The 25,105-nt window shown below is 41.6% G+C and overlaps 1 protein-coding gene across 7 annotated transcripts in view; it reads right to left on the bottom strand.

Moving 5' to 3' along the window:
• Positions 1–2,004, bottom strand: part of LOC101672736 (cytosolic 10-formyltetrahydrofolate dehydrogenase-like) — a 95,790-nt gene extending 93,786 nt beyond the window's left edge. For 6 of the 7 annotated variants that reach the window (XM_045089180.1, XM_045089178.1, XM_045089182.1 and 3 more), the window contains exon 1: positions 1,830–2,004. In XM_045089180.1, coding sequence (XP_044945115.1) covers positions 1,830–1,972 — 143 coding nt within the window. In that variant the 5' untranslated portion in view covers positions 1,973–2,004. Of the gene's footprint in view, positions 1–703; positions 805–1,829 lie in introns of all 7 variants that reach the window. The other variant, XR_001180685.2, reaches the window with a different exon arrangement.
• Positions 2,005–25,105: the final 23,101 nt, after the last annotated feature.

Below are 25,105 nucleotides of genomic sequence, written 5' to 3'. Positions count from 1 at the left end.
TCTGTACTATAAACTAGGGTTGCCTTCTACTAGAACGGGGTATATGTCTGTGTCATTCCTCCTCACAAGTACATGTGAGGGCCATGGTATTCATGGGTGGAATTCCACAAAGTACCTAGCACAAAGAGGGTTCAGTAAATGTTGTATGATTTGAAACATTAAACAAGTTCAAGATTCTAATTCTATTTGGGTGTACAGATGATAAGAACTGCACCCTTCACACATGACCACCACCATCCCTTCTCCACTTGTTCATCCTTTTGTCCTGCATATTATCTGAAGACCATGACAGTATATATACAATCTTGACAATGTTGTCTCAATAGCGCTACCCAGGGGCTATTCTAGATATTCCAGTCAATTCTAGATTGACTTAATCTAACTCAGAGATTCTCAGAATGTCAGGGTTGGAAGGAATCACCCAGATGTCCCAGTGTCTTCTATCAAAATGTAGTGATGGGGAAACAACCTTAGAAGAAAGAGGCAACTCAAATTCAAGTCTCCTGTCACCCAAATTTGAGTTCAACTATATCACCTTTCTTCCCACCCCCAAACTGTACTCCTCAAGGTCCAGAGGGCTCACTCCCACTTCTCAGGTTCTCTCATCCTCAATAAAAAGCCATTCAGAAATGCTCCCATGGTCCTTCCTCTAGTCAGCAGGATTCCTGTCCCCTGATAACTAATTTCACAGTATAGGTCTCACCTGGCCAGTACAGCCTCACTCCAAAGAATCTGCCCAACACAAATCTTGCCTGATCTCTTCCTTGGTTTTGATGAGGATGTTCCTAAGGGAGTGTGCTATCACTGTAAACAGAAGAGAGAAGATTGCGTTCTCTGAGAGCTCAACTCCAAGCAGACACTCAGGGTGGTGTCCCTTCCCTGGGTAACTTCCTTTCCTATAGAACTATGAAAAGCAAGGATGATCATTCCCATTCTGAAGATGAGGAAATGCAGCTCCCAGAGACTGAATGACATGCCAAAGTTCGAATGGCTGGTAAGAGACAAATCTTGTGTCTGAAAGTAACCTTCATTCCATCCAAGGACAGCTGCTCCTTTTCACCTGTTGTTTGATATCAAATTCTCCATATCCTTCTCTAACTGCAAAATGCATTCCAACTGCAATCCTGCTTTCCAGCCAAAGTTTGCAACAAGGAGATGAGAAGGAAACTTTGTTGAGTCAAGTGTCTTTAGAGAGGAAAAACTAAGTCTTTAAAGGGAGGGTTTTAAAAAGGTGAATGTTTTCTTGTTTCTTTGCTTATTTTTAATGATTACCTGTTTCTTAGGATTACTAGCCCTCAAAATCTGTTTTGTGTTTTCACCCTCTCCAGATTTTCAGACTCGGCTTCTAGCCCTTCAAGCTTGTTCCATTTCTTCGCTACAGAAGACACGTTTGCTTTGTACATACTGTCACCCCCAGGACCGCTGCAGTCAGTGGTAGGTGCTCAGTAAGTACTGAATGAATGAAAGAGTAATCTCCTGCAAAACTCGGTTGCTCACTGGGAACACAACGGGGACTGGACTGGTGATCCGATTCAAGCTGGGGTTGAGTCCTTGGAGCCTGGCTGGGCGCTAGACCGCTATTACCAGGGCGGCCTGCTGGCTAGGGGCGGGGACGGCAAAATTCTATAACCACTGTCAGCCCTATCAGAGCGAGCTGCTACGACCCCAGACTAGAGACAGCGCCCAACGAGGGCCCCCGACTACCCCTAGAGAGACCTCCCCCCACCCGTCGCCGTGGCGGCTGCGCAGAAGAAGGCTTCTGTCCCGGCAAGTGTCACCAACCCTCTCCCAAAACACAGACCGAACCCCAACGCCAGGCTGCCCCATACCCTTCATCCAAAGGTCCTGACTCACTCCTCGGAACACAGCGGAGACGGAACTGTGTCACTGACTCCCCACTCTCAACTTTACCCTCGGGCCCTTCTAGGCCTCTGGAGGTTTCGGAATCTCTGTGCCCTGGAGGTTGAAGCATCCCACCCCTCAGGAGTCGGCCAGCTTCGCGGGATCCCTGGCCCCGCCTCCCGCATAGTTTCTGCCCTGTCGTTGGCTGCGAGGATGAAAGGGTCAGAGAGTTCAGCCAATTGACTCTAGAGGGCTCTAGGGGTGGAGCCTGGGGAGGAGACCCGGTTAGGCCGGTGAGAAGAAGCCATCAGCTCGGCGGCCAACTCCCTCTCTCCATTAGAGAGGCTTCCTGAAGTCACATTCCTTGCTCCAGGAAAGTCTTCTTTCCTTCCATATATAACGCGCCTTTCAGCCGCAAAGCCAGAATCAGTTCCTATTTACCGGTAGCATATAAAGACGGCACTATGGGGTGCCTGGTACGTCACTGTTTTAGACACTGCTGATGAGGTATCGAAGAAAATGAACTCGCTGCCTCGTAAGGCATACTTTCAGGTCAGGGGATGCAATGATAAATAAATACATCTGGGGAAAGAGTTTTCCTAACAGAGGGAACATCAGGAGCACAGTCCTTGAATCAGGAGGGAGATGGAGGGCACATTTCAGATTTTATAGACCATAAGGGCTTTGGATGTGTCAGGAAAAGCATTGGAGTGTTATGGAACCGAGGAGTGACATGATGTTACCTTTTTCTTTTCTTGCCACATATCTAAAGTTTATTAGCTATTAGACACAAAAGTAGCCAAGAAACTTGTTCTACAAATTCTGTGGATTTCTTGCTCATAATCCCTGGTCATTCTGGAAAAAACCACACATGGAAGTTTCCATCGATGGCATAACATTTTAAAAATTTGCTCTGGCTGCTCTGTTGAGAACAGTCTGAAGGTGGGTGAGAGTAGAAGCAGGGAGATTAAGAGGCCACTGCAGTATTCCAGATGAGAAATGATGGTGGCTTGGATAGCTTAGAAATGATGGACATGATGAGAAACAGTTCTGCATATACATTTGATCCTTGAATAATGCCGGGGTTAGGGACAGTGACCCTGACAGTAAAAAGAAAATACACGCATCCACATTTTAACTCCCTCGAAACTTAAATATTGTTAAGTCTGTTGACCAGAAACTTTATGGATAACATTGTCAATTCATACTTTGTGTGTTACATGTATAATGGCTCCCCAGCCAGGCTCTGACACTGAGGTCAACCCCATAAATATCACTGGGCTTGGAGACACTACTGCTTCTCAAGTCACATGCCCAGGGGCTGGCCATGTCAAAGCCCACCAACTTAGAGCTGAGGGCCCAGGACCATGGCCTGCCAGGCTACCTTTAAGGGAGTGTTTTCATGGGTCTCTACTCCTAGCAGTCCTACCACTGTGGTAGCGGTACACCTCCACCAGAGGTACACCTTAACGAGAAACAGCCTCACAAGTAGGACCCCTCATCTCCATCCTGGGTTGGTTAGACCAAAACCCTCTGGGCCATTGACCATATCTTCCTTCATGGTTGTATCAGATTCCTTGGGACCTAAGAGGCAAATGCCTGGCCACAGAGAATAGCTCTCTCGAAATTCACCAATGCCCATCTTCCTCTCAGGCTGGACCATGCATGGGCCTTGTTTAGATGGGAAATGAAGATCTAGCCCTGACCTTTGCAATCCTGGAGCTAACTGGGTGATCACAGATACAGCATCCCCTCCCCATTTCCTGCCCTGCACTTTTCCTCAAAGGTCGGTGGTTTAAAGTTGTGGTTCAATCCCTGTGGTCACAGTCCTCAAAGGGCAGTTGATGGAAGGGCTCATGTCCCATTTTCCTCCAGATTTGGATGTGGCAGGACTCCTGCCTAAGTTTGTCCCCTCCCCTCTCCCAGTTTTCTACCCAGAATCCATGTGTCTTTTCCAGAACTTATCATAAAAACTTGTACCTGTTCCTCTACATAATTCTCATGTGCCTATGCTCTGTAGACCAAGTGTGGAAACGCATTGATTTGGGTAAGGGGTGACATGGAGGTTGGACCTGTTTCAAATTTCCTATAGACCAGCTAATGGGGTAGAAAGAGTAGCACACCTTGATGGCTAGAAGGACTGACAACTACACATGACAGTGTGATTGGGGTTTAAGGATACAACCCAGGATAACACGGGTTCTAGGGGAGGTGTACACAGGGAGATACATCCCTGCCTATTGGAACAGTTGCTGCTCAAACACCTCTCTGACTGGAGCAGACTGGGCCTCCCTAATGCAGTCTACACATTCATCTTGTCTAACATAGTCATTTCTGTTTAACTTTTTGCTTTATCATCCCAAGCTAATCATGTACACAAGTATCTTATTAATGAACATGGGCCTGGCTTTACAGCATCTGAGCCAGGAAAAACAAGACAGAATTTCCTTCTAGAATGTGACATATCTCTAGCACTCCTGACATCCTATGTTTTATTTATTTATTTATTTATTTATTTATTTATAATTTTATTTTATTTTTTCAATGTCCAAAGATTCACTGTTTATGCACCACACCCAGTGCTCCATGCAATACGTGCCCTCCTTAATACCTGCCACCAGGCTCACCCAACCCCACATCTCCCTCCTCTCCAAACATTCAGTTTGTTTCTCAGGGTCCACAGTCTCTCATGGTTCCTCTCTCCCTCCAATTTCCCCCAACTCACTTTTCCACTGATTCACCCAATGTCCTCTGTGTTATTCTTTATGTTCCACAAACAAGTGAAACCATGTGATCATTAACTCTCTCTGCTTGACCTATATCACTCAGCATAGTTGCCTCCAGTCCAGTCCACATTGATACAAATGTTGAGTATTAATGCTTTCTGATGGAGTCATAATAGTCCATTGTATATATAGACCATGTCTTCTTTATATATTCATCCATTGAAGGACATCTTGGTGCTTTCCACAGTTTAGCGATTCTGGTCATTGCTGTCTTGAACCCTGGGGTACAGATGGCCCTTCTTTTCACGACATCTGTATCTTTGGGGAAAATGCCCAGTAGTGCAATTGCAGGGTCATAAGGTAGCTCTGTTTTTAATTTTTTTGAGGAATCTCCACACTGTTTTCCAAAGCGGCTGCACCAACTTGCATTCCACCAACAGTGGAAGAGTATCCCCCTTTCTCCACATCCTCTCCAACACTTGTTGTTTCTTGTCTCATTAATATTGGCCATTCTAACTGATGTAAGTTGGTATGTGAATGTGATTTTGATTTGAATCTCCCTGATGGCTAATGACGATGAACATTTTTGCATGTGTCTGTTAGCCACTCATATGTCTTCTTTGGAGAAAGACATGTCTTCTTTTGTTCATGTCTTTTGTCCATTTTTGGAAGTAATTTTGTCTTTTGGCGGGGGTTGAGTTTGAAGAGTTCTCTATAGATCTTGGACATCAGCCCTTTCTCTGGAGTGCCATTTGCAAATATCTTCTCCCATTCTGGGGGTTGCCTCTTTGTTTTATAGACCGTTTCCTTTGCTGTGCAGAAGCTTTTGATCTTAATGAAGTCCCAAAATGTTCATTTTTGTTTTATTTCCTTTGCCCTCAGAGACATGTCTTGAAATAAATTGCTGTGGCCAATGTCGAAGAGGTTACTGCCTATGTTCTCCTATAGGATTTTGTTAGATTCCTGCCTCGTGTTGAGGTCTTTTATCCATTTCGAGTTTATCTTTGGGTATGGTATAAGAGAATGGTCGAGTTTCATTCTCCTATACATAGATGTCCAATATTCAAAGCGCCATTTATTGAAGAGACTGTCTTTTTTCCACTGGATATTTTTTCCTGCATTGTTGATAATTATTTGACCATAGAGTTGTGGGTCTATATCTGAGCTCTCGACTCTGTTCCACTGATCTATGTGTCTGTTTTTGTGCCAGTACCAGGCTTTCTTGGGGATCACAGCTTTGTAGTAAAGCTTGAAATCAGGTAATGTGATGCCCCCAGTTTTGCTTTTCTTTTTCAACATTTCCTTAGCAATTTGGGGCCTTTTTCAGGTTCCATACAAATTTTAGGATTGTTTATTCCAGAACGTTGAAAAATGCAGATGGAGTTTTGATCAGGATGAGATTGAAAGTATAGATTGCTCTGGGCAGTATAGACGTTTTCACAATGTTTATTCTTCTGATCCATGAGTGTGGATGGAATGTTTTTCCATCTTTTTATGTCTTCTTCAATTTCTTTCATGAGTGTTCTGTAGTTTCTCAAGTACAGATCCTTTTCCCCTTTGGTTAGGTTTGTTCCCAGGTATCTTATGGTTCTTGGTCCTATAGTAAATGGAATCAATTCTCTCATTTCCCCTTCTATATTTTCTTGTTAGTGTATAAGAAACAACTGACTTCTCTGAATTGATTTTTGTATCCTGCTACATTAGTGAATACTGTATAACTTCTAGTAGCTTGGGGCTGGAGTCTTTTGAGTTTTCCATATAAAGTATCATGTCATCTCAAAGACAGTTTGAATTCTTCTTTGCCAATTTGAATAACTTCTATCTAGTTTTGTTGACTGGTTGCTCTTCCTAGGACGTCTAGTACTATGTTGAACAACAGTGGCGAGAGTGGGAGTCCTTGCCATGTTCCTGATCTCAAAGGGAAAGCTGTCAGCTTTTCCCCATTGAGAATAATATTTATTGTGGATTTTTTATAGATAGATTTTATGAAGTTGAGGAATGTTCCTTCCATCCCTATACTTTGAAGAGTTCTAATCAGGAACAGATGCTGTATTTTGTCAAATGCTTTTTCTGAATCAACTGAGAGGACCTTGTGGTTTTTCTCTCTTCTCTTATTGATTTGTTCTATCACATTGACTGATTTGTGAATGTTGGACCGCCCTTGCATCCCAGGGATAAATCCCACCTGGTCACAGTGGATAATCTTTTTAATGTGCTGTTGGATCCTATTAGCTAGGATCTTGTAGAGGATCTTGGCATCCATATTCATCAGGGATATTGGTCTGGAAATCTCCTTTTTGATGGGGTCTTTGCCTGGTTTGGGGATCAGGGTAATGTTGGCTTAATAGAAAGTGTCTGAAAGTTTTCCTTCTGTTTCTATTTCTTGAAACACCTTCAGGAGAATAGGTACTATTTCCTCTTTGAATATTTGGTAGAATTTTCCAGGGAGTCCGTCAGGTCCTGGGCTCTTGTTTCTTGGGAAGTTTTTGATCATTGCTTCAATCTTGTTTCTAGATATTTCTCTATTCAGGTTGTCAATTTATTCCTGTTTCAGGCTTAGAAGATTATAGGTTTCCAGGAATGCATCCATTTCTGTTAGGTTGCTTAACTTATTGGCATATAACTATTGATAATAATTTCTGACAATTGCTTCTATTTCCTTGGCATTAGTGGTGATCTCTATCCTTTCATTCATAATTTTATAAATATGAGTCCTCTCTCTTTTCTTCTGGATTATTTTGGCCAGTGGTTTATCAATCTTATTAATTCTTTCAAAGAACCAGATTCTAGGTTTGTTGATGTGTTCTGCTGTATCTACTGCACTATTGGATATTTGCCTTCAAAGATACAGATGTAGTGAAAACAGGAAGAAATTGACAATCAATCAAACAATCAATGTGATAGAACAAATCAATAAGAGAAGAGAGAAGAACCACATGGTCCTCTCAATTAATGCAGGAAAAGTGTTTGACAAAATACAGCATCCGTTCCTGATTAGAATTCTTCAAAGTGTAGGGATGGAGGGAACATTCCTCAACTTCATATAATCTATCTATGAAAAAATCACAGTGAATATCATTCTCAATGTGGAAAAGTTGACAGTCTTCACTTTGAGATGAGGAACACTACAAAGATGCCCACTCTTGCCACGGTTGTTCAACTTAGTACTAGAAGTCCTAGCAACAGCAACCAGAAAACAAAAAGAAATAAAAGGTATTCAATTGGCAAAGAAGAAGTCAAAGTCTCCCTTTTTGCAGAAGACATAATACTTTATGTGGAAAAACCAAAAACTGGACCACCAGATTATTAGAACTCATACAGCAATTCAGTAATGTAGCTAGATAAATCAATGCACAAAAATCAGTTGTTTCTTATACACTAACAATGTAACTTTAGAAAGTGAAATTAGAGAATCAATTCCATTTACCATAGCACCAAGAACCATAAGATACCTGGGAATAAACTTAACCAAAGAGGTGAAGATTCTGTACTTGAGGAGCTAAGAACATTCATGAAAGAAATTGAAAAAGACACAAAAATATGGAAAAGCATTCCATGCTTATGGATCCAAAGAATAAACATTGTTAAAATCTCTATACTACCTAGAGCAATCTATAGTTTCAATGCCATCCTGCTCAAAATTCCATTGGAACTTTTCAAAGTGCTGGAACAAAAAATAAAAAAAATAAATTTGTATGGAATCAGAAGAGACCCTGAATTGCTAAGGAAAAGTTAAAAAAAGAAACACAAAACTGGGACATCACGTTGCCTGACTTGAAGCTTTATTACAAAGCTGTGATCACCAAGACAGCATAATACAGCACAAAAACAGACACATAGACCAGTGGAACAGAGTAGAGAGCCAAGATATGGACCTGCAACTCAATGGTCAACTAATCTTCAACAAATCAGGTGAAGATATCCAGTGGAAAAAATAGAGTATCTTTAATAAATTCTGCTGGGAAAATTTGGCAGCTATGTAGAGAAGAATGAAACTCAACCATTCTCTTACACCATACACAAACATAACCTCTAAATGGATAAAAGACATCAACATGAGGCAGGGATCTATCAAAATCCTAGAAGAGAACATAAGCAGTAACCTCTTCGATATCAGCCACAGCAACTTCTTTCGAGATATGTCTCCAAAGGAAAAGGAAACAAAAGTGAAAATGAACTTTTGGTACTTTATCAAGATCAGAAGCTTCTGCACAACAAAGGAAACACTCTACAAAACAAAGAGGCAACCCACAGAATGGGAGAAGATATTCTCAAATGACACTACAGACAAAGGGCTGATTATCCAAGATCTATAAAGAACTCCTCAAACTCACCCCCAAAAAACAGATAATCATGTCAAAAAATGGGCAGAAGACATGAACAGACACTTCTCCAAAGAAGACCTACAAATGTCTAACAGACACATGAAAAAATGTTCATAATCATTAGCCATCAGAGAGATTCAAATCAAAACTACATTGCAATACCACTTTATACCAGTTAGAATGGTCAAAATTAATGAGACAGGAAACAACATGTATTGGAAAGGATGTGGAGAAAGGGGAATACTCTTACACTGTTGTTTGCAATGCACGTTGGTGCAGCCACTTTGGAAAACAGTGTGGAGATTCCTTAAGAAATGACAAATAGAGCTACCCAATGACTCTGCAATTGCAGTACTGCCTATTTACCTCAAAGATACAGATGTAGTGAAAATAAGGGCCATTTGTACCCACTATTCATAGCAGCAGTGGCCACAGTGGCCAAACTCTGGAAAGAGCTAAGATGCCCTTCAACAGACAAATAGATAAAGAAGATATGGTCCATATATACAATGGAGTATTATGCCTCCATCAGAAAGGATGAATACTCAACTTTTGTATCAACATGGACAGGACTGCAGGTGATTATGCTGAGTGAAATAAGTCAAGCAGAGAGAGTCAATGATCATATGGTTTCACTTTTTCATGCAGCATAAGGAATAACACAGTGGACATTAGGAGAAGGAATAGAAAAGTGAATTGGGGGAAATTGGAGGAGTAAATGAGCCATGAGAGACTGTGGACTTTGAGAAACACACTGAGGGTTTTGGAGGGGAGGAGGATTGGGGGTTAGATGAGCCTGTTAGGTGGTATTTAGGAGGCCATGTATTGTATGGATCTCGGTGTGTTGCATAAACAATGAATCTTGGAACACTATAAAAAGAAAATTAATTTTTAAAAATTCTGAAGTGATCAGAAGCTACCACAGATAAGTCACTAAAGCCAGGATGATAGAAAAATGACAAAAAAGAGGGGCGCCTAGGTGGCTCAGTGGGTTAAATCCTCTGCCTTCGACTCAAGTCATGATCCCAGGGTCCTGGGATTGAGCCCCGCATTGGGATCTCTGCTTAGCAGGGAACCTACTTCCTCTTCTCTCTCTGTCTGCCTCTGCTTACTTGTGATCTCTGTCTGTCAAATAAATAAATAAAATCTTCTTTAAAAATGACACAAAAAAAAAAAAAAAAAAAAAAAATGCAAAGGAAAAAAAAGGGAGAAAGGGGAGTCAGAATATATTCTCTCAGTGGGGAAAAAGCAGTGATCTGGCTTCTTCTGACTGATTTTTGGTTTGTGTGTTAGAAGACACTATATCCCCAAATTGCAAGAAATCAGAACATATATATATCAAAATAAAATTGAATAGAGTGGAGGTCTGGCAAGATGGCAGAGGACCCTATTTCAACTGGTCCCCTGAATTGAGCTGGATATCAGTCAGACCACTCTGAACACACATGAAATCAGTGTGAGATGTAAGAAGTTACATCAGGATCTATACCAACAGAATATCTCCAGCGGCTGGTTTTGAGATATGAAGTGGGAGCCATGATTATGTGGGCAGATACTAGAAGATAAATGGCAGGGGGAGGGAGCCACCATATGCACTGGTGCTGGGAAGGTGTAGTAATGCAGGAGTGCAAAAGTGCCCAGTACTGGAGCACTGGCACAGTCTCGCAGACCTGTAGCTGTGGGGAAAGTAGTTTAGGGCAGCTCTCTAGATTAAACCTATGATAAGGAAAAACTATACTCTAAGATGGCTGACCAAACCAGCAACGGAATTCCAGTCCCTGTCTCAAAGCCCTTCTGGGTTCTTCTTTCCTATATCGTTTCCCTTGCACACCAAAAGTACCAAGTGTATGGAAGTAGAAGGGTATAAATCCCACTCCCTGCTTGTGCTCAAGGCTCAGACCTTCGAGAACAACCTGCTCTGAGCCCACTGATGTTAAATAAACCTCTGATCCCCCAAAGTCTCTGAGTGCCGCTTGGTTCTTCCGCCAGGATCCAGTCCAGGTTCAACAACACCTAAAGCTGGAGGAGCAAGCGTGTGAACTGGGGGAAGCTGCTGGTTTTAGAAGCACAAAGAGCAGATATGTGCCTGCACCTGGAAACAAGGGCTGGGAGGGCTCCTATGGGGCACACAACTCAGGTCACTGAGGTTTTTAGCAGCGCCATTGTGACCTCGAGGGCTTTCTGGAGAAAAGTCTGTGATCTCTCTGTTCTGAGACAGAAGTTTGGACACAGTTACTTCTGCTCTGACTCTTGGAGGGGACATAGAAACCTGCCAGGGAAAGTCACCAGAGAACAAAAGCCCCACAATACCCTTTTTCACCTAACCCACCCCCCACCTCAGTGGGCAAGGCAAATCTGCCTAAACAGGGTTGCCTGAGTAATAGCATGTCTGGCCCCTCTCCCCAGAAGATAGGCTGAAAGAACAAGAGGCCAAAAACCCTTAGGTCCCTATAAAACAGGTGTATCCTGCTTGGGTTGTGGTCAATCAATAGTTTGGACTCTGTACATTCCCTCAATCAACTCTCACCAGAGTGACTAGAAGGAGGAATCCCCAACAGAGGAAAAATTCAGAGACTGTGACCTCCACCACAGAACTAATGGATATGGACATAAGCAAGTTGTCAGAAATAGAACTCAAGGTAACAATTATGCAGACAATAGCTAGGTTGGAGAAAAACATTCGTGGCAACATAGATTCTCTAAGAGCAGAAATGAGAGCTGATTTGGAAGAACTTAAAAATACTATCAATGAGATTCAATCTAATCTAAATAGTTTAACAACTAGAGTAAATGAGACAGAAGATTGAATTAGTGATCTAAAAGACAAACTGATAGAAAGGAAGGATCAGGAGGAGGCCTGGAACCAAGAGCTTAGAATCCATGAAAACAGATTTAGAGAAATAACTGACACCAAGAAATGTGCCAATGTCAGAATTATTGGGATCCCTGAGGAGGTGGAGAGAGACAGAGAATAATAGAAGATATAGTTGAGGAAATCCTAGCTGAGAATTTCCCTAACCTGGGGAAGGAAACATGAGTCCATGTCCTGGCAGCAGAGAGGACACCCCAAGGTCAATGAGAGAAGTATGACCCTCTGGCATGTGACAGTGAAACTTGTGAATCTTAAAACCAGAGAAGTATCTCTTAAGGGCATCTAGGGGAAAGATATTCCTTAGGTACAGAGGGAGGAACATCAGAATTCTGACAGATCTGTCCACAGAAACCTGGCAAGCCAGAAAGGTCTGGCAAGACATATTCAGGGAAGAGAAGAACTAAATGAGAAGGACATGAAGCTAAAAATGCTTTATCCAGTAAGGCTGTCATTTAGAAAGGATGGAGAGATAAAGAGCTTCCAAGGCTGGCAAAGACTCAAAGAATATGTGACCACCTGCAAGAAATATTAAGGGGAAGTCTATAGAAGAAGAAAGACCCCAAGAGTGATATAGAACAGAAACTCACAGCTACAACTCTACAGAAGCAAGGACCTCACAGGAAACATTATGACAATAAAAACTTTCAATATCTTTCAATAATCACTCTCAACATGAACAACCCAAATGATCCCATATAGTGGCACAGAGTTGCAGATTGGATAAAAAGACAGGATTCATTCATATGCTGTCTACAAGAGATTTATTTTGAACCTAAAGATACATCCAGCCTGAAAGGGAAGGGATGGAGGACCATATTTCATGCCAAGTTTCTTCATAAGAAAGCTGGGGTAACGATTCTCATAACAAACAAATTAGATTTTAAGTGAGAGACACAGATACAGAAGGACAATACATCATTCTGAAAGGGTCTATCCAACAAGAAAACCTAACAATTGTAAATACTGATTCCCCCAACATGAGAGCAGCCAACTGCATAAGCCAACTGTTAAGCAAAATAAAGAGACATACTGATAAGAATGCGTTAATTGGGGGCACCTGGGTGGCTCAGTGGGTTAAAGCCTCTGCCTTCAGATCAGGTCATGATCTCAGGGTCCTGGGATTGAGCCCTGCATCGGGCTCTCTGCCCAGCAGGGAGCCTGTTTCCTTCTCTCTCTCTGCCTGCCTCTCTGCCTACTTGTGATCTTTCTCGCTCTGTCAAATAAATAAAATCTTTAAAAAAAAAAAAAAAGAATGCGTTAATTGTAGGGGATCCTACACACCACTCTCAGCAACAGATAGATCATCTAAGCAGAAAACAACAAAGAAACAATAGCTTTCAAGGACACATTGGACCAGATAGACCTCATACCTATATACAGAACATTCCACCCTAAAACACCAGAATACTCATTCTCTTTGAGGGCACATGGAACTTTCTCTAGAATAGACCACATACTGAGTCACAAATCAAGTCTCAACTGATATCAAAAGACTGAAATTATTTCTTGCATATTCTTGGACCACAGTGCTTTGAAATTGGAACTCAATCACAAAAAAAAGTTTGGAAGAAATTCATACACTTGGAAGCTAAAGACCATCCTGCTCAGGAATGTTTGGGTCAACCAAGAAATCAAAGTAGAACTTAATCAATTCATGGAAATCAATGAGAACAGAGATGTATTGGTCCAAAACCTATGGGATATGGCAAAGGCAATCCTAAAGGGAAAATACATAGGCATCCAAGCCTCACTCAAAAAAAATGAAAAATCCTGAATACACAAACTTCACACCTTAAAGAACTGGAGAATCAACAACAAATTAAGCCTAACCCATGCAGGAGAACGGGATTAACTAGACTAGAGCAGAGATCAAAGAATTAGAAACCAGATATACAGTAGAACACCCAACTAGAAGCTGCTTCTTTGAAAGAATTAATAAGATCGATAGAAAAGTTGGGTATTCATCTTTTCTGATGGAGGCATAATATTCCATCGTATATATGGACCATACCTCCCTTATCCATACATCTGTTAAAGAGCATGTTGGCTCATCATTAGCCATCAGGGAGATTCAAAATATTACACAGACATCAGAAAGGATGAATACCCAACTTCTGTATCAAACGTGGATGGGACTGGGAGAGATTATGCTGAGTGAAATAAGTCAAGCAGAGAAAGTCAATTATTATGGTTTCGCTTACCTGTGAAGCATAAGGAATAACATGGAGGACATTAGGAGAAGTAAAGGAAAAGTGAATTGGGGGAAATTGGAGAGGGAGACAACCATGACAAACTATGAACTCTGAGAAACAAACTGAGGGTTTTGGAGGGGAGGGGCATGAGTGGTTGGGTGAACCTGGTGGTTGGTATTAGGGAGGGAATGTATTGCATGGAGCACTGGGTGTGGTGCATAAACAATATTGGAACACTGAAAAAAAAATAAAATAAAGTAAAGATGTTAAAAAATATATTTAAAATAATAATAAAATAACACTTTGAGATACCACCTTACACCAGTTAGAATGGCCAAAATTAACAAGACAGTAAACAACAAGTGTTGGAGAAGATGTGGAGAAAGGGGAACCCTCTTACACTGTTGTGGGAATGCAAGTTGGTGCAGGCACTTTGGAAAACAGTGTGGAGATTCCTTAAGAAATTAAAAATAGAGCTACCTTATGATCCTGCAATTGCACTACTGAATATTTGCCCTAAAGATACAGATGTAGTAAAAAGAAAGGCCATATGTACCCCAGTGTTCATAGCAGCGATGGCCACAATTGCCAAACTGCAAAAAGAACCTTCTAGTTCTTTTCAGAGTAGTCAGGCAGAGGGCAATCTCCCTACCACCTTGGCTCACAGATTGTGGTGACTAGAGCAGAAAATCTCCTCTGGGTTCGCTGACCCTAACCAGTCTTCTCATTCCACTGCTTGGACACTTTATTGGTTCAGACTCCCCTGTTCTTTCTGAGTCTTCTGGATTTCTGATACCACAATGATCCACCTAGAATTCTGTCCTATCTGCTCTCTGTGCCCTTTTCAGAAGGGGGTGCCTTTCAATGTAGAGCAGATTTCCAAGGAGCCCAATTATTTTTTTTACTCTGGTGTAATATGACTTTCTGGCAGCCAGCATATGTAAGCTCCCTCCACCCCCAGCTTATCTTTGGATATTTCTGATATTTCCCTCAAAGACTCAAGGTTCTGCATCTCCTACCTTGCAAAAAGTAATCATTTTTCCGCTTGTTGAGATCCATATAAGTCTTCTTACATCTCGGGTTGAAATTGTGTGTGTTCAGAATGGTTTGAAAGATATCCAGCTCAGGGTGCCTGGGTGGCTCAGTGGGTTAAGCCTCTGCCTTCAGCTCAGGTCATGATCTCAGGGTCCTGGGATCGAGCCCAGCATCAGGCTCTCTGCTCATCAGGAGCCTACTTCCCCCTCTCCCTCTGCCTGCTTCTCTGCCTACTTGTGATCTCTCTCTCTCTCTCTGTCAAATAAATAAATAAAATCTTTAAAATAAAAAAAATTTTAAAAAGAAAGATATCAAACTAAATTCAAGGGACTGGAGGAAACAAGGTCCCCTCCTGAGGTACAGAGGTGTTCCTGCAATCTCTGGGGGACATGGTCCTCTGAAGTGGGATATAAACCTAAGGAATCACATATGCTCACTGTGCTATGTGATGTTTCTCTAGTGTCTCAGCTAAAGAAATAAATTTGCCCTTAGAACATGTCTGTTGGGGTTTTTTTTTTTAATTTATTTATTTGACAGAGAGAGATCACAAATAAGCAGAGAGGCAGGCAGAGAGAGAAAGGAGGAAGCAGGCTCTCTGCAGAGCAGGGAGTCTGATGTGGGGCTCAATCCCAGGACCCTGGGATCATGACCTGAGCCGAAGGCAGAGGCTTTAACCCACTGAGCCACCCAGGCGCCCCACTGTTGGGGGTTTTTAAGTGCACACACAGTGTAGCACCTTTCTAAGTCCAACTTTGATCCAGGAGTCTCTGCTGGGCAGCCGAGGAAGAAGGGGTCAGAGGACTGAACCATGCATAAATTATAACCAAATTGTTTATGATCCTCTGCCTGTTGCCAATAGTTCTCTCTTCTGTTAACCATTTTCCAGGATTTTGCTTGGAAATCACAGAAGGAAACATGTCAGCCAGGTCAGGAACATCATCTTCTGTCCCCAAAAGGCAGATCAGTGAAGGCTGCTTCTGCCCCCACAATAAGGTACCACCTATTGATGGCCCAGAGGAAGGTTACATGGAAATTTCCTCATTAAATTGATCCAGAGCCCTCTCTTTCATTAAGTACCATATGCTTATGAAAAATGCAAGAGCACTTTTCTTCTGTTATTTCATGTGTACAAATTTAAATTTAGTAAGTCAACTGGTGGTAGTATAAGTGTCAAGATACATTTCTAACTCAAAATTGGGTTCAATCTAATAGGAAACAACATCTCTAGCTAATTCATAGAACTTATCTGATGTTGGATTATGGCAAGATACAGATCTCTCCCTGACTCACTGTTTCCAAACTTTTCAAACTTAACAGACAGTATTCAGGATCTGTTTAGATGAACATAAAGGTTGAACAGATAGTATAGTAAGTTTCCATAAGCTACCCCTCCAGTTTCCCCTAGGAATAACTTCTTACATGAGTGTGGTACATTTCTTACAATGAATGCAACCAGATATTTTTATTTATTCAAAGTGCACAAATTGCACTACAACTAATTCTTTGTGCTTTGATAGTCCATGAGTTTTGAAAATACATAATGTCAAGGATCTCCTATATGACAACATACAAAATCTTTACAGCTATGTTCATAGCAGCATGAGTCACAATTGGAATCTGCAGGCAGAGAAAGACAAACATGGTATGTTTCCTCTGACACAGCTTATATAGTGCAGGCAAATTCCCAGAGAAAGAAAGGAGAGATAAGAAGGGCTAAAGGCAGGGGAGACAATGGAGTCATTTCTTCATGGGTATCGAGGTATTTTTGAACTGTTGAGAGTTTTGTTTGTGAATCATAGTAATGGATGCAAGGACTTCTGAATGAAATTAAAACCCCTGAGTATAGGGGCGCCTGGGTGGCTCAGTGGGTTAAGCCTCTGCCTTCATGATCCCAGGGTCCTGGGATGGAGCCCTGCATCGGGCTCTCTGCTCAGCAGGGAGCCTGCTTCCTCTCTCTCTTCCTGCCTCTCTGCCTACTTGTGATCTCTGTCTGTCAAATAAATAAATAAAATCTTATAAAAGAAAAACCCAAGTATATGTTTACTGATGATTAGATGCATAAATGTTATGTATATAACATCCTAATAAAACAAGGGAAAATCCAATAGGTTAGATGATGAATAGAGAAGCTCTGTATGTGTACACAAGGAAGCTGAAATAGACCTGTATTATGTGGCGAAGTGGAAATTTACACTGGGTACGATGTGTCACGGGACCCTGTCATGGAAACAAGGCATGCAGTTTGTGTTTGCGCTTCTTCACGTGGAGTATTTCGCACTGACTAAATCTAAACTTAACTAAAAACTCAAAGGCTCTGTTTCCCACTCACTTCTTTCCTGCTCCTCTGATTTCCCTTCTTTCATCCCCCAAGTGGTGGGCCCAGCAGCAGCTCAGTCCTTATTGTTTACCAATCACATCCACCACTGTTGCTTTGTGTTCACATCAAGCAATGCCCCCTGAATAATTCCTGAGCAAGACAAGCAATGTTCAGACAGTTCTTTTGTGTTCTCTGGATCCTCTGGAGGGTCCATTGAGGACCTTCCTAGTGACACGGTGGAGGAAGTCTCCCCATCTCTCCCCGAGGTAAGGTCATCTTTCCTGTTCTGAGTTAGAAATCTCTCTCTCAATCTCTCTCTCCTTTTTCAATTCCAGGCAGGCAGGAGAATCTGACAATGTACAGTAGTGATGTTGTATGCAATTTCCTTGTTTAGGGCCATGTGCAGTGAAAGTCTGTAATTCACTGAGAACTGAAACATACGGTAATAAAAACGATAGCATCAGGTACAATACGTATAGTAGCAAGCCTTTTCATTCACAGAAACTTTTCTTCCTTGAAGAAGAATGTTGTATTTGCTGATCAGAATGGACTTCTGCCATGTAAAGGTCATTTTTTAAAAGATTTTATTTATTTATTTGACAGACAGAGGTCACAAGTAGGCAGAGAGGCAGGCAGAGAGAGAGGAGGAAGCAGGCTCCCTGCTGAGCAGAGAGCCCGTGCGGGCCTTGATCCCAGGACCCTGGGATGATGACCCGAGATGAAGGCAAAGGCTTAACCCACTGAGCCACCCAGGCGCCCCTGTATAGGTCATTTTTGAGAAAGAAGAGGATAAAGGAAGGAAACATTCATTGTATGCCTGCCACATGCTGTAGCTCTATGTAAGCTGGTCCTTTCATAAAGATATCTTTGTCCTTGAACAATCTCAGGTACACATTCCATTCTTGCATGTGTGAGAATGTAGATAGGAAATGCATTTCTTTCTTTGTGTGAGATGATAGCCAATAAGTTCCCAGGGGGGGCGGTTTACAGATGATTTTAACTAAATTGCCTCAAACTGCTTCTGATTATACATACTAGAAGGCTCCTGGCCTCTCTATTCCAGCTTTAGCTGTCCCACTCCCGGTAGACTGAGGTTGACAAAAGATAACGGCTACAAAAAGTGGGAAACTCATATGGTGATCTTATTCTTATAGGGGTCAACTCTCTTCCATAGCCTACTTTCTTCTGGGTTTTGCTTTGTTTTGTTTTGTTTTATTTTATTTTGTTATATCTTCCAGCAACAGTTTTTTATATTTCCTCCTGAGTTTTTAATGTTTATTCATGGGAGATTGTCTGACAAGAGTTGCTTGGCCAATACAAGAGAGAGTCTGATCTGTTAGCAAAGTTCTAAGAAATATGAGTGAAGTTTCATGACTGACCCTTAGCCTAGAGACTGGACTTGCACAGGAAAGAACACCTTATAGGTGTTCAAAACATGTTTAGGACCCATCACTGGGAATAACTTTTGGTGCCAGCTTAGAAGTCATAGAACCTGCTCATTCCTATTGAGTCAATTTCCATTTTCCATCCCAAGGGGTAATATGCAGTTTGATTGCCTTTTTATTCACTGATTCCAAACTTCTTTCAGTCTGTATCAGAAATTTGATTCACTCTCCTAAGGATTTCCCAACTTGGGAAATATTTCAAAGTCCCTTGGGCTAAGGACTTGGGGAGGAGGAGCGCCCAAGAGGAGTTCCAGACTGGTAATAAGCTGTGACCTCCCAAGTGTGGTGGCCAAGCTTCTGCCCAAGGGGGTTCTTTAGAAGGCAACTAGATTTATCTAGTTGTTTCACAAAAGCAGACTTCAATCTGGGATGTGTACAATATGCACCAGGTTCTTTGTACCAAATTAAATCAGATATTCTTTACTTGCTGAATTTTTTCAGTCTTTTTTTTTAAGATTGTATTTATTTACTTGACAGAGATCACAAGTAGGCAGAGAGGCAGGCAGAGAGAGAGGGGTGAAGTAGGCTCCCCCCACTGAATAGAGAGCCAGATGTGGGGCTGGATCCCAGCACCATGAGATCGTGATCTGAGCTGAAGGCAGAGGCTTAACCCACTGAGCCAGCCACCCAGGTGCCCCCAATTTTTTCAGTCTTGAATTTAAGGTTCTGGTTTCCTGACCAATGGTAGATGGCATTTTCTACAGTAGCAGGTGTTTGGGGTCTGTGCTATGATAAGTAAGGTATAGCTTGTGTTCTAAAAGGTTCGAATAAAATGAAATCATCTAAGAGAGAAGACAAGAAAAAGCAACAAGTAGCTTGTTCACACTAACTGAGAGTAGAATCATTCTGGGCTACTCAGACAATTGGAACTGCGCTGGTGATAACAATACATCCCCCACCAGCCTCAGGAAACCCCCATGGGAAAAACGCCCATTTTCCCTGGTGCCTTCTCATCATGAGTGCCCATCTGAGTTGGAGGAAGTCCTTTGCAATACTGAGCCCCTGCTGCAATACAGTGTAGTAATGGCACTGCCCATTACTGGCAAGATGCTGGGGGTACAAAGCAATTCCTTGTGAATCTGTCACAAATGGGGACCTTCGAGCCGTCTCCTGGCAGAACCCTTTTGAGGCTGAAAACCCTACTGATAGAAGAAAAGCCACGTTTTAAGCACTGGGTCCTGAGCACCAGTGCTCAGATGGTGGAAAAGGCTCAGATCTTCGCCTGGGTTTGGAAAAGTATTAGCCAGGAAGCATTTCTTAGCAGAGTGCTGCTGCCCTCCTGTGATTAACAGAACAAATGACCATGATCTTTTAGGTGCTCTGATTCCCTTCGTGGATTTCGATGAATGAAAACCATGCATTCCTCTATTTCCCCATTTTAATTTAGATGGTAATCTCTGCTATAGGCATAGGTAAGGCGAAAGATATAAATTCTTCGAAATATAAAATAGAAGTTTTTTTTCCCAAGTACTGTATCTTTAATTCATAAACCTACTATTTTCCAGGAAAAAAAAAGTGGTATAAATATCTGTTTTTTGGCACCCTCACATAATAAATGTATTTTTATTTGTCTTCTTTCCACGTTACAGGGTAAATTCCTGGAGAGTAGGAAATGTTTTTGGTTCTTTGTCAGAGCCCATGTTCATAGCTCAATGAAGAGTACATGGTTTCCAGCAAATATTGTTGAATAACAAAATTGTAAGGCATAAAAGTTTACATTGTTTTTCTCTCTATTTTTGCAGCAAACGTGGCAGGCAGTGGCTTTTTTATTTGATTATCTTATGCATAGATTATTGCCTTACGCCGCCTAGACCCATTTCCCGGTGCGTGAAGAATGCTTTCAGCACGGCAAACCTTGCAGCCTTTTCTTCAATATTCAAACCAAAGCAGGTCAGCAACTGCTCTTTACCTAGTTGAAATGCAAAGAAACGTTACCAAGATTTTTCATTAATCAGATTAACAAAGATCAGTAATTACTGTGGGTGATGATAAATTGAACTCTGCATTCTCTTTTGATGCTACTAAAAATGCAATTTAAGAAAATGTAATTATTTTATCTTAAATCCTTAAAATGTCCCTGTCATTTGATCCAGCTAACCACAAGGATGTTCATGACAACGATGTTGATAAAGTAGAAATTTTGTAAAATATTAAAAATAAGAAAATAAAATATAAACTATTTGATTGTCATTTAACAGTTTACATTATATAGCTAAATATACCATAGGTACAAATGGAGAAATGCTTATTGTAAATTCTATAGGGAAAATCAATTGGCTATTATTGTGTCTGTAAGTAGTTACTCTTGTCCACTCCATTGCATTGCCTGAGGTCATTGCTATTATACAAAGGACTGGTGACAGTGGGCATCCATGTCTTCTTTCTGTAGTGAAATGCTTTTAGAATCTTTCCATCGCATCAGCTGCCTGTTGTTGAATAGCAAACTTTCCTGAAGTGAAGCCGCTTGAAACAACAATCATTTCTTTGCTCACAGATAGTTTTTACAGAGCTGGGCAGGAATGACTTTCATCTGCTCCACATGGCATCCACAGAGATGGCTCAAACCAAGACTGGACAATCCACTTTCAGTATGCATCACTCCCATGGCTGGGAAGTAAATGCTGGCTGTCTGTTGGCAGTTCGGCTGTTCTAGAGTCTGGGAGCAAGGGGCATTGCTTCTTCTCCAGTGGGCTTCTCCTCAGTTTCTTGGGCTTCTTCACTGTGTGATAGTGGAGTTCCCAGAACAAATACCCCAAGAGATCCAGACAAAAGACAGTGGCATTTTTACTCTATCCTTGGAAATCACACACTGTCATTCCCACTGTTCCTGGGTTGGGGGAATCCCAAAGTCTCATTCACATGAAGAGAAGGACAAAGATTCCACCCATGAGGCAGTGGCAAGGTCATATTATATAATGAGCTTGCCTGACCAGAAATACTCTTATGTTCTAATTTTAGTATATGTGCTGTTGAAGGGAGCACAACATTCTTATATTCTAAAGTTGATACTTAACCTCCCTCGTTAACAGACATTGAAACACTTTATCCTCAACATGCCCCCCCTCTGCTCTTTGTATATATTTTATTGATTTTTTTTTCTTTTTCTCTTTCTTTAAAGATTTTATTTATTTATTTATTTGAGGGTTGGGGGAGGGAGGAGAGACCATTCGAAGTTGAGTCCCACTGAGCGTTGAGCCCGATGCTTGGCTCAATCCCTCCACCTGAGATCATGACCTGAGCCAAAACCAAGTAGGACTCTCAACCAACTCTCAACCAGACCCCCCCTTTCCTTTTCTATTTTTGGTTTTTACGCCATAAATTGGATGCTTTATTGAAATCTCTAGTGTATGCCACCAAGCAATATATCTCTACAGAGTATTATTTCCATTTGTCTGTATTTGAGCTTCTTACAAATGAATTCACATATGAAGAATAATTTCTTTCTTTTTTTTTTAAAGAGAGGGAAGCAGGCTCCCTGCTGAGCAGAGAGCCTGATGCGGGACTCGATCCCAGGACCCTGAGATCATGACCCGAGCCGAAGGCAGCGGCTCAACCCACTGAGCCACCCAGGCGCCCCTGAAGAATAATTTCTATTATGGACTCCTGGGACCCAGGACCCAGGACCCTGCATTGGGCTCCCTGCTCAGTGGGAAGTCTGCTTCTCCCTCTCCCACCCACCCTGCTTCTGCTCTCTCTCTCTGGCTGTGTCTTTTTCTGTCAAATAAATAAATAAAATCTTTTAAAAAGATAAAATAAATAAAAAAGAATAATTTCTGTTACCACTTTTTGCCCAAAGTTACATTTGCAGAGTTGATGCATGTCATTATGTGTAGCTGTGCTTTGTTCATTTTCATTGTTGCCTGGCACTCCGTGATGTAAATATATGACAGGTGATCAGCTGTGCTGTAGGTGGACCATTGACTGTTTCCGGGGTTGTTGATTAACATTCTTGTCCACATATCCTAGTGCAAATAAGGGGGAAAGTAGTGATGCTGATGGAAGCTGTGAATATACGCGTTTCTTTGGCGTATATCCCTAAGAGGGATATTATAGATGCTTATGTTACTAAATAATACCAAACTGTACCAATGTATACTCCCACCAGTCAGTAGGGGAGTTCTTGTTCCAAAGTCCTGTTAGCCATAATCTGGTTTTGCCAGATTTTTTTCTCATTTATGGTAGCTTTGTAATGGAAAACAACTCCTTAATCCTACCTTAATCTCACCTTCCTGCAGGCCCCCTTTCCAAGGAGTTAAGAATGTTTTCCTATGGGGCGCCTGGGTGGCTCAGATGGGTAAGCACCTGCCTTTGGCTCCCTCAGGTTATGATTTCCAGGTCCTCCAGTGGAGCCCCATGTCTAGCTCTCTGCTCAGCGAGGAATCTGTTTCTCCCTTTCCCTCTGCCTCTCCCCTTGCTTGTGCGCTGTCTCTGTCTCTGTTATCTCTCCCAAATGCATTTTTCTTTTAATCTTAAAAAAAAAAAAGAATATTTTCCCCTTCAAAGTTTGCCTCTTCTGCTGCATAGCTCATAACTGTTTGACTTGGTTGTACAGAAATATTTGGCTGAGTATATGGATACCAGATATAGAATGTGCCTCTATTAGCAAAACTCTGGATCTTTCCATTGCTGCTTTATTGGCTGGCCAGATTTAGCTGGAGTTCTTGTCTCTCTCATGAATTTGCTCAAAGCAGTCAAAAAATGGTCAATATAAGCCATCATTCTGAATCTTTCCTACCATTTCCCTAATGCTACAGATTTCATCAAATTGTAGTCTACCATCCAGAGCAATGTAGGTCTCAAAACCTGATCAAACTTTCTACCACCATGTAATTTGAGGTAGCAGCTTCTCAGCCTATGCCCAGCTACAAAAGTCAGAGGAGCTATTACTATGGAAGAAGGGAGGATGGACATGGGCGGATCACTAGCACTTGGTCACAGCTTCCATCAGCATCACTACTTTCCCCCTTATTAACTTTCTTTTTGTTTTCTGGAAAAGTATTTATTTTGTCCTAGTTCTTGGATAAGAGAGCTGGGCTGACCATTTTTCTCATTTGACTATCTTTGGTCACTCTTGATGGGGAATACTCAGGTGCTCTTTTCCTCCTTGGCTGCTTTCAGGAACACTTTCTTTTTGGTGTTTCCATGATTCCTTACAACATAAAAGATGGGTTTTTAAAAATTGATCCCACTTAGGATGCCTGGGTGGCTCAGTGTGTTAAAGCCTCTGCCTTTGGCTCAGGTCATGTTTCCAGGGTCCTGGGATCGAGCCCCACATGGAGCTCTCTGCTCAGCATGGAGCTTGCTTCCTCCTCTCTCTCTGCCTGTCAAACAAATAAATAAAATCTTTTTAAAAATTTTAATTAAATTAAATTAAAAATAAAATAAAATTGATCCTACTTGGGGTACCTGGGTGGCTCAGTCAGCTAAGCATCTGCCTTCAGCTCAGGTCATGAGCTCGGCGTCCTGGATCAAGCCCCTCATCAGGCTCCCTTCTCAGTAGGAAGCCTGCTTCTCCCTCTCCCATTCCCCATGCTTGTGCTTGCTCTCTCTCTTTCTCTCTTTCTGTTAAATAAATAAATAAATTGATAGATGATAGACAGATAGATAGATAGAAAATTTTTAAAAAATAATTAATCCTACTTGGTACATAGTGGGATTCCTGAATTTGTGGATTCATGAGAGTTTCAGGAAGTTCTTAGCCTTTTCTCTTTGACACTGACTGTTCTCATTCTCCTGCTGCAATTTCCAACTAGATGTGTGACTTTCTCACTGTAACTTCTATGTATCTTAACTTCTCTGATTTTTTGTCCTTCTGTCCCTGTTTTCCTTGTAAATTTTTTATGTTTTTCTAGTTCACCAAACTTCTCTCCAACAGAGTTCTTATTGATAAACAGAGGTCTTATTGATAAACCTGTCCATTGTATTTTAAATTGTGATGATCGTACTTCTTCATTTCTAAATTGCAAATATAGTATTAATAGACTTTGTTTTGAAAAACCAATTTACTTAACAGAATTATATCTATATGAAATGATATACACTAATACAAAAAATAATAATCCTCTATAAGGGATTTTGAAACAAATGTCAAAACAGCCTATTATCTCCTTCAGGTTTGAAAGCCTCTGAGGCCCTGGGGCACCTGGGTGACTCAGTGGGTTAAACCTCTGCCTTCAGCTCAGGTTATGATCGCAGAGTCCTGGTATCGAGCCCCGCATAGGGATCTCTGTTCAGCAGGGAGCCTGCTTTGCCCCTCTCTCTGCCTGGCTCTCTACCTACTTGTGCTCTCTCTCTCTCCGTCAAATAAATAAATAAAATCTTTAGAATAAGAAAGAAAAAAAGAAAGCCTCT

This window comes from Mustela putorius, unplaced genomic scaffold, assembly GCF_011764305.1.
Source record: "Mustela putorius furo isolate JIRA1106 unplaced genomic scaffold, ASM1176430v1.1 tig00003834_pilon_pilon_pilon, whole genome shotgun sequence".
Lineage (NCBI taxonomy): Eukaryota > Metazoa > Chordata > Mammalia > Carnivora > Mustelidae > Mustela > Mustela putorius.
This window is presented reverse-complemented; position numbering and strand designations above follow the sequence as displayed.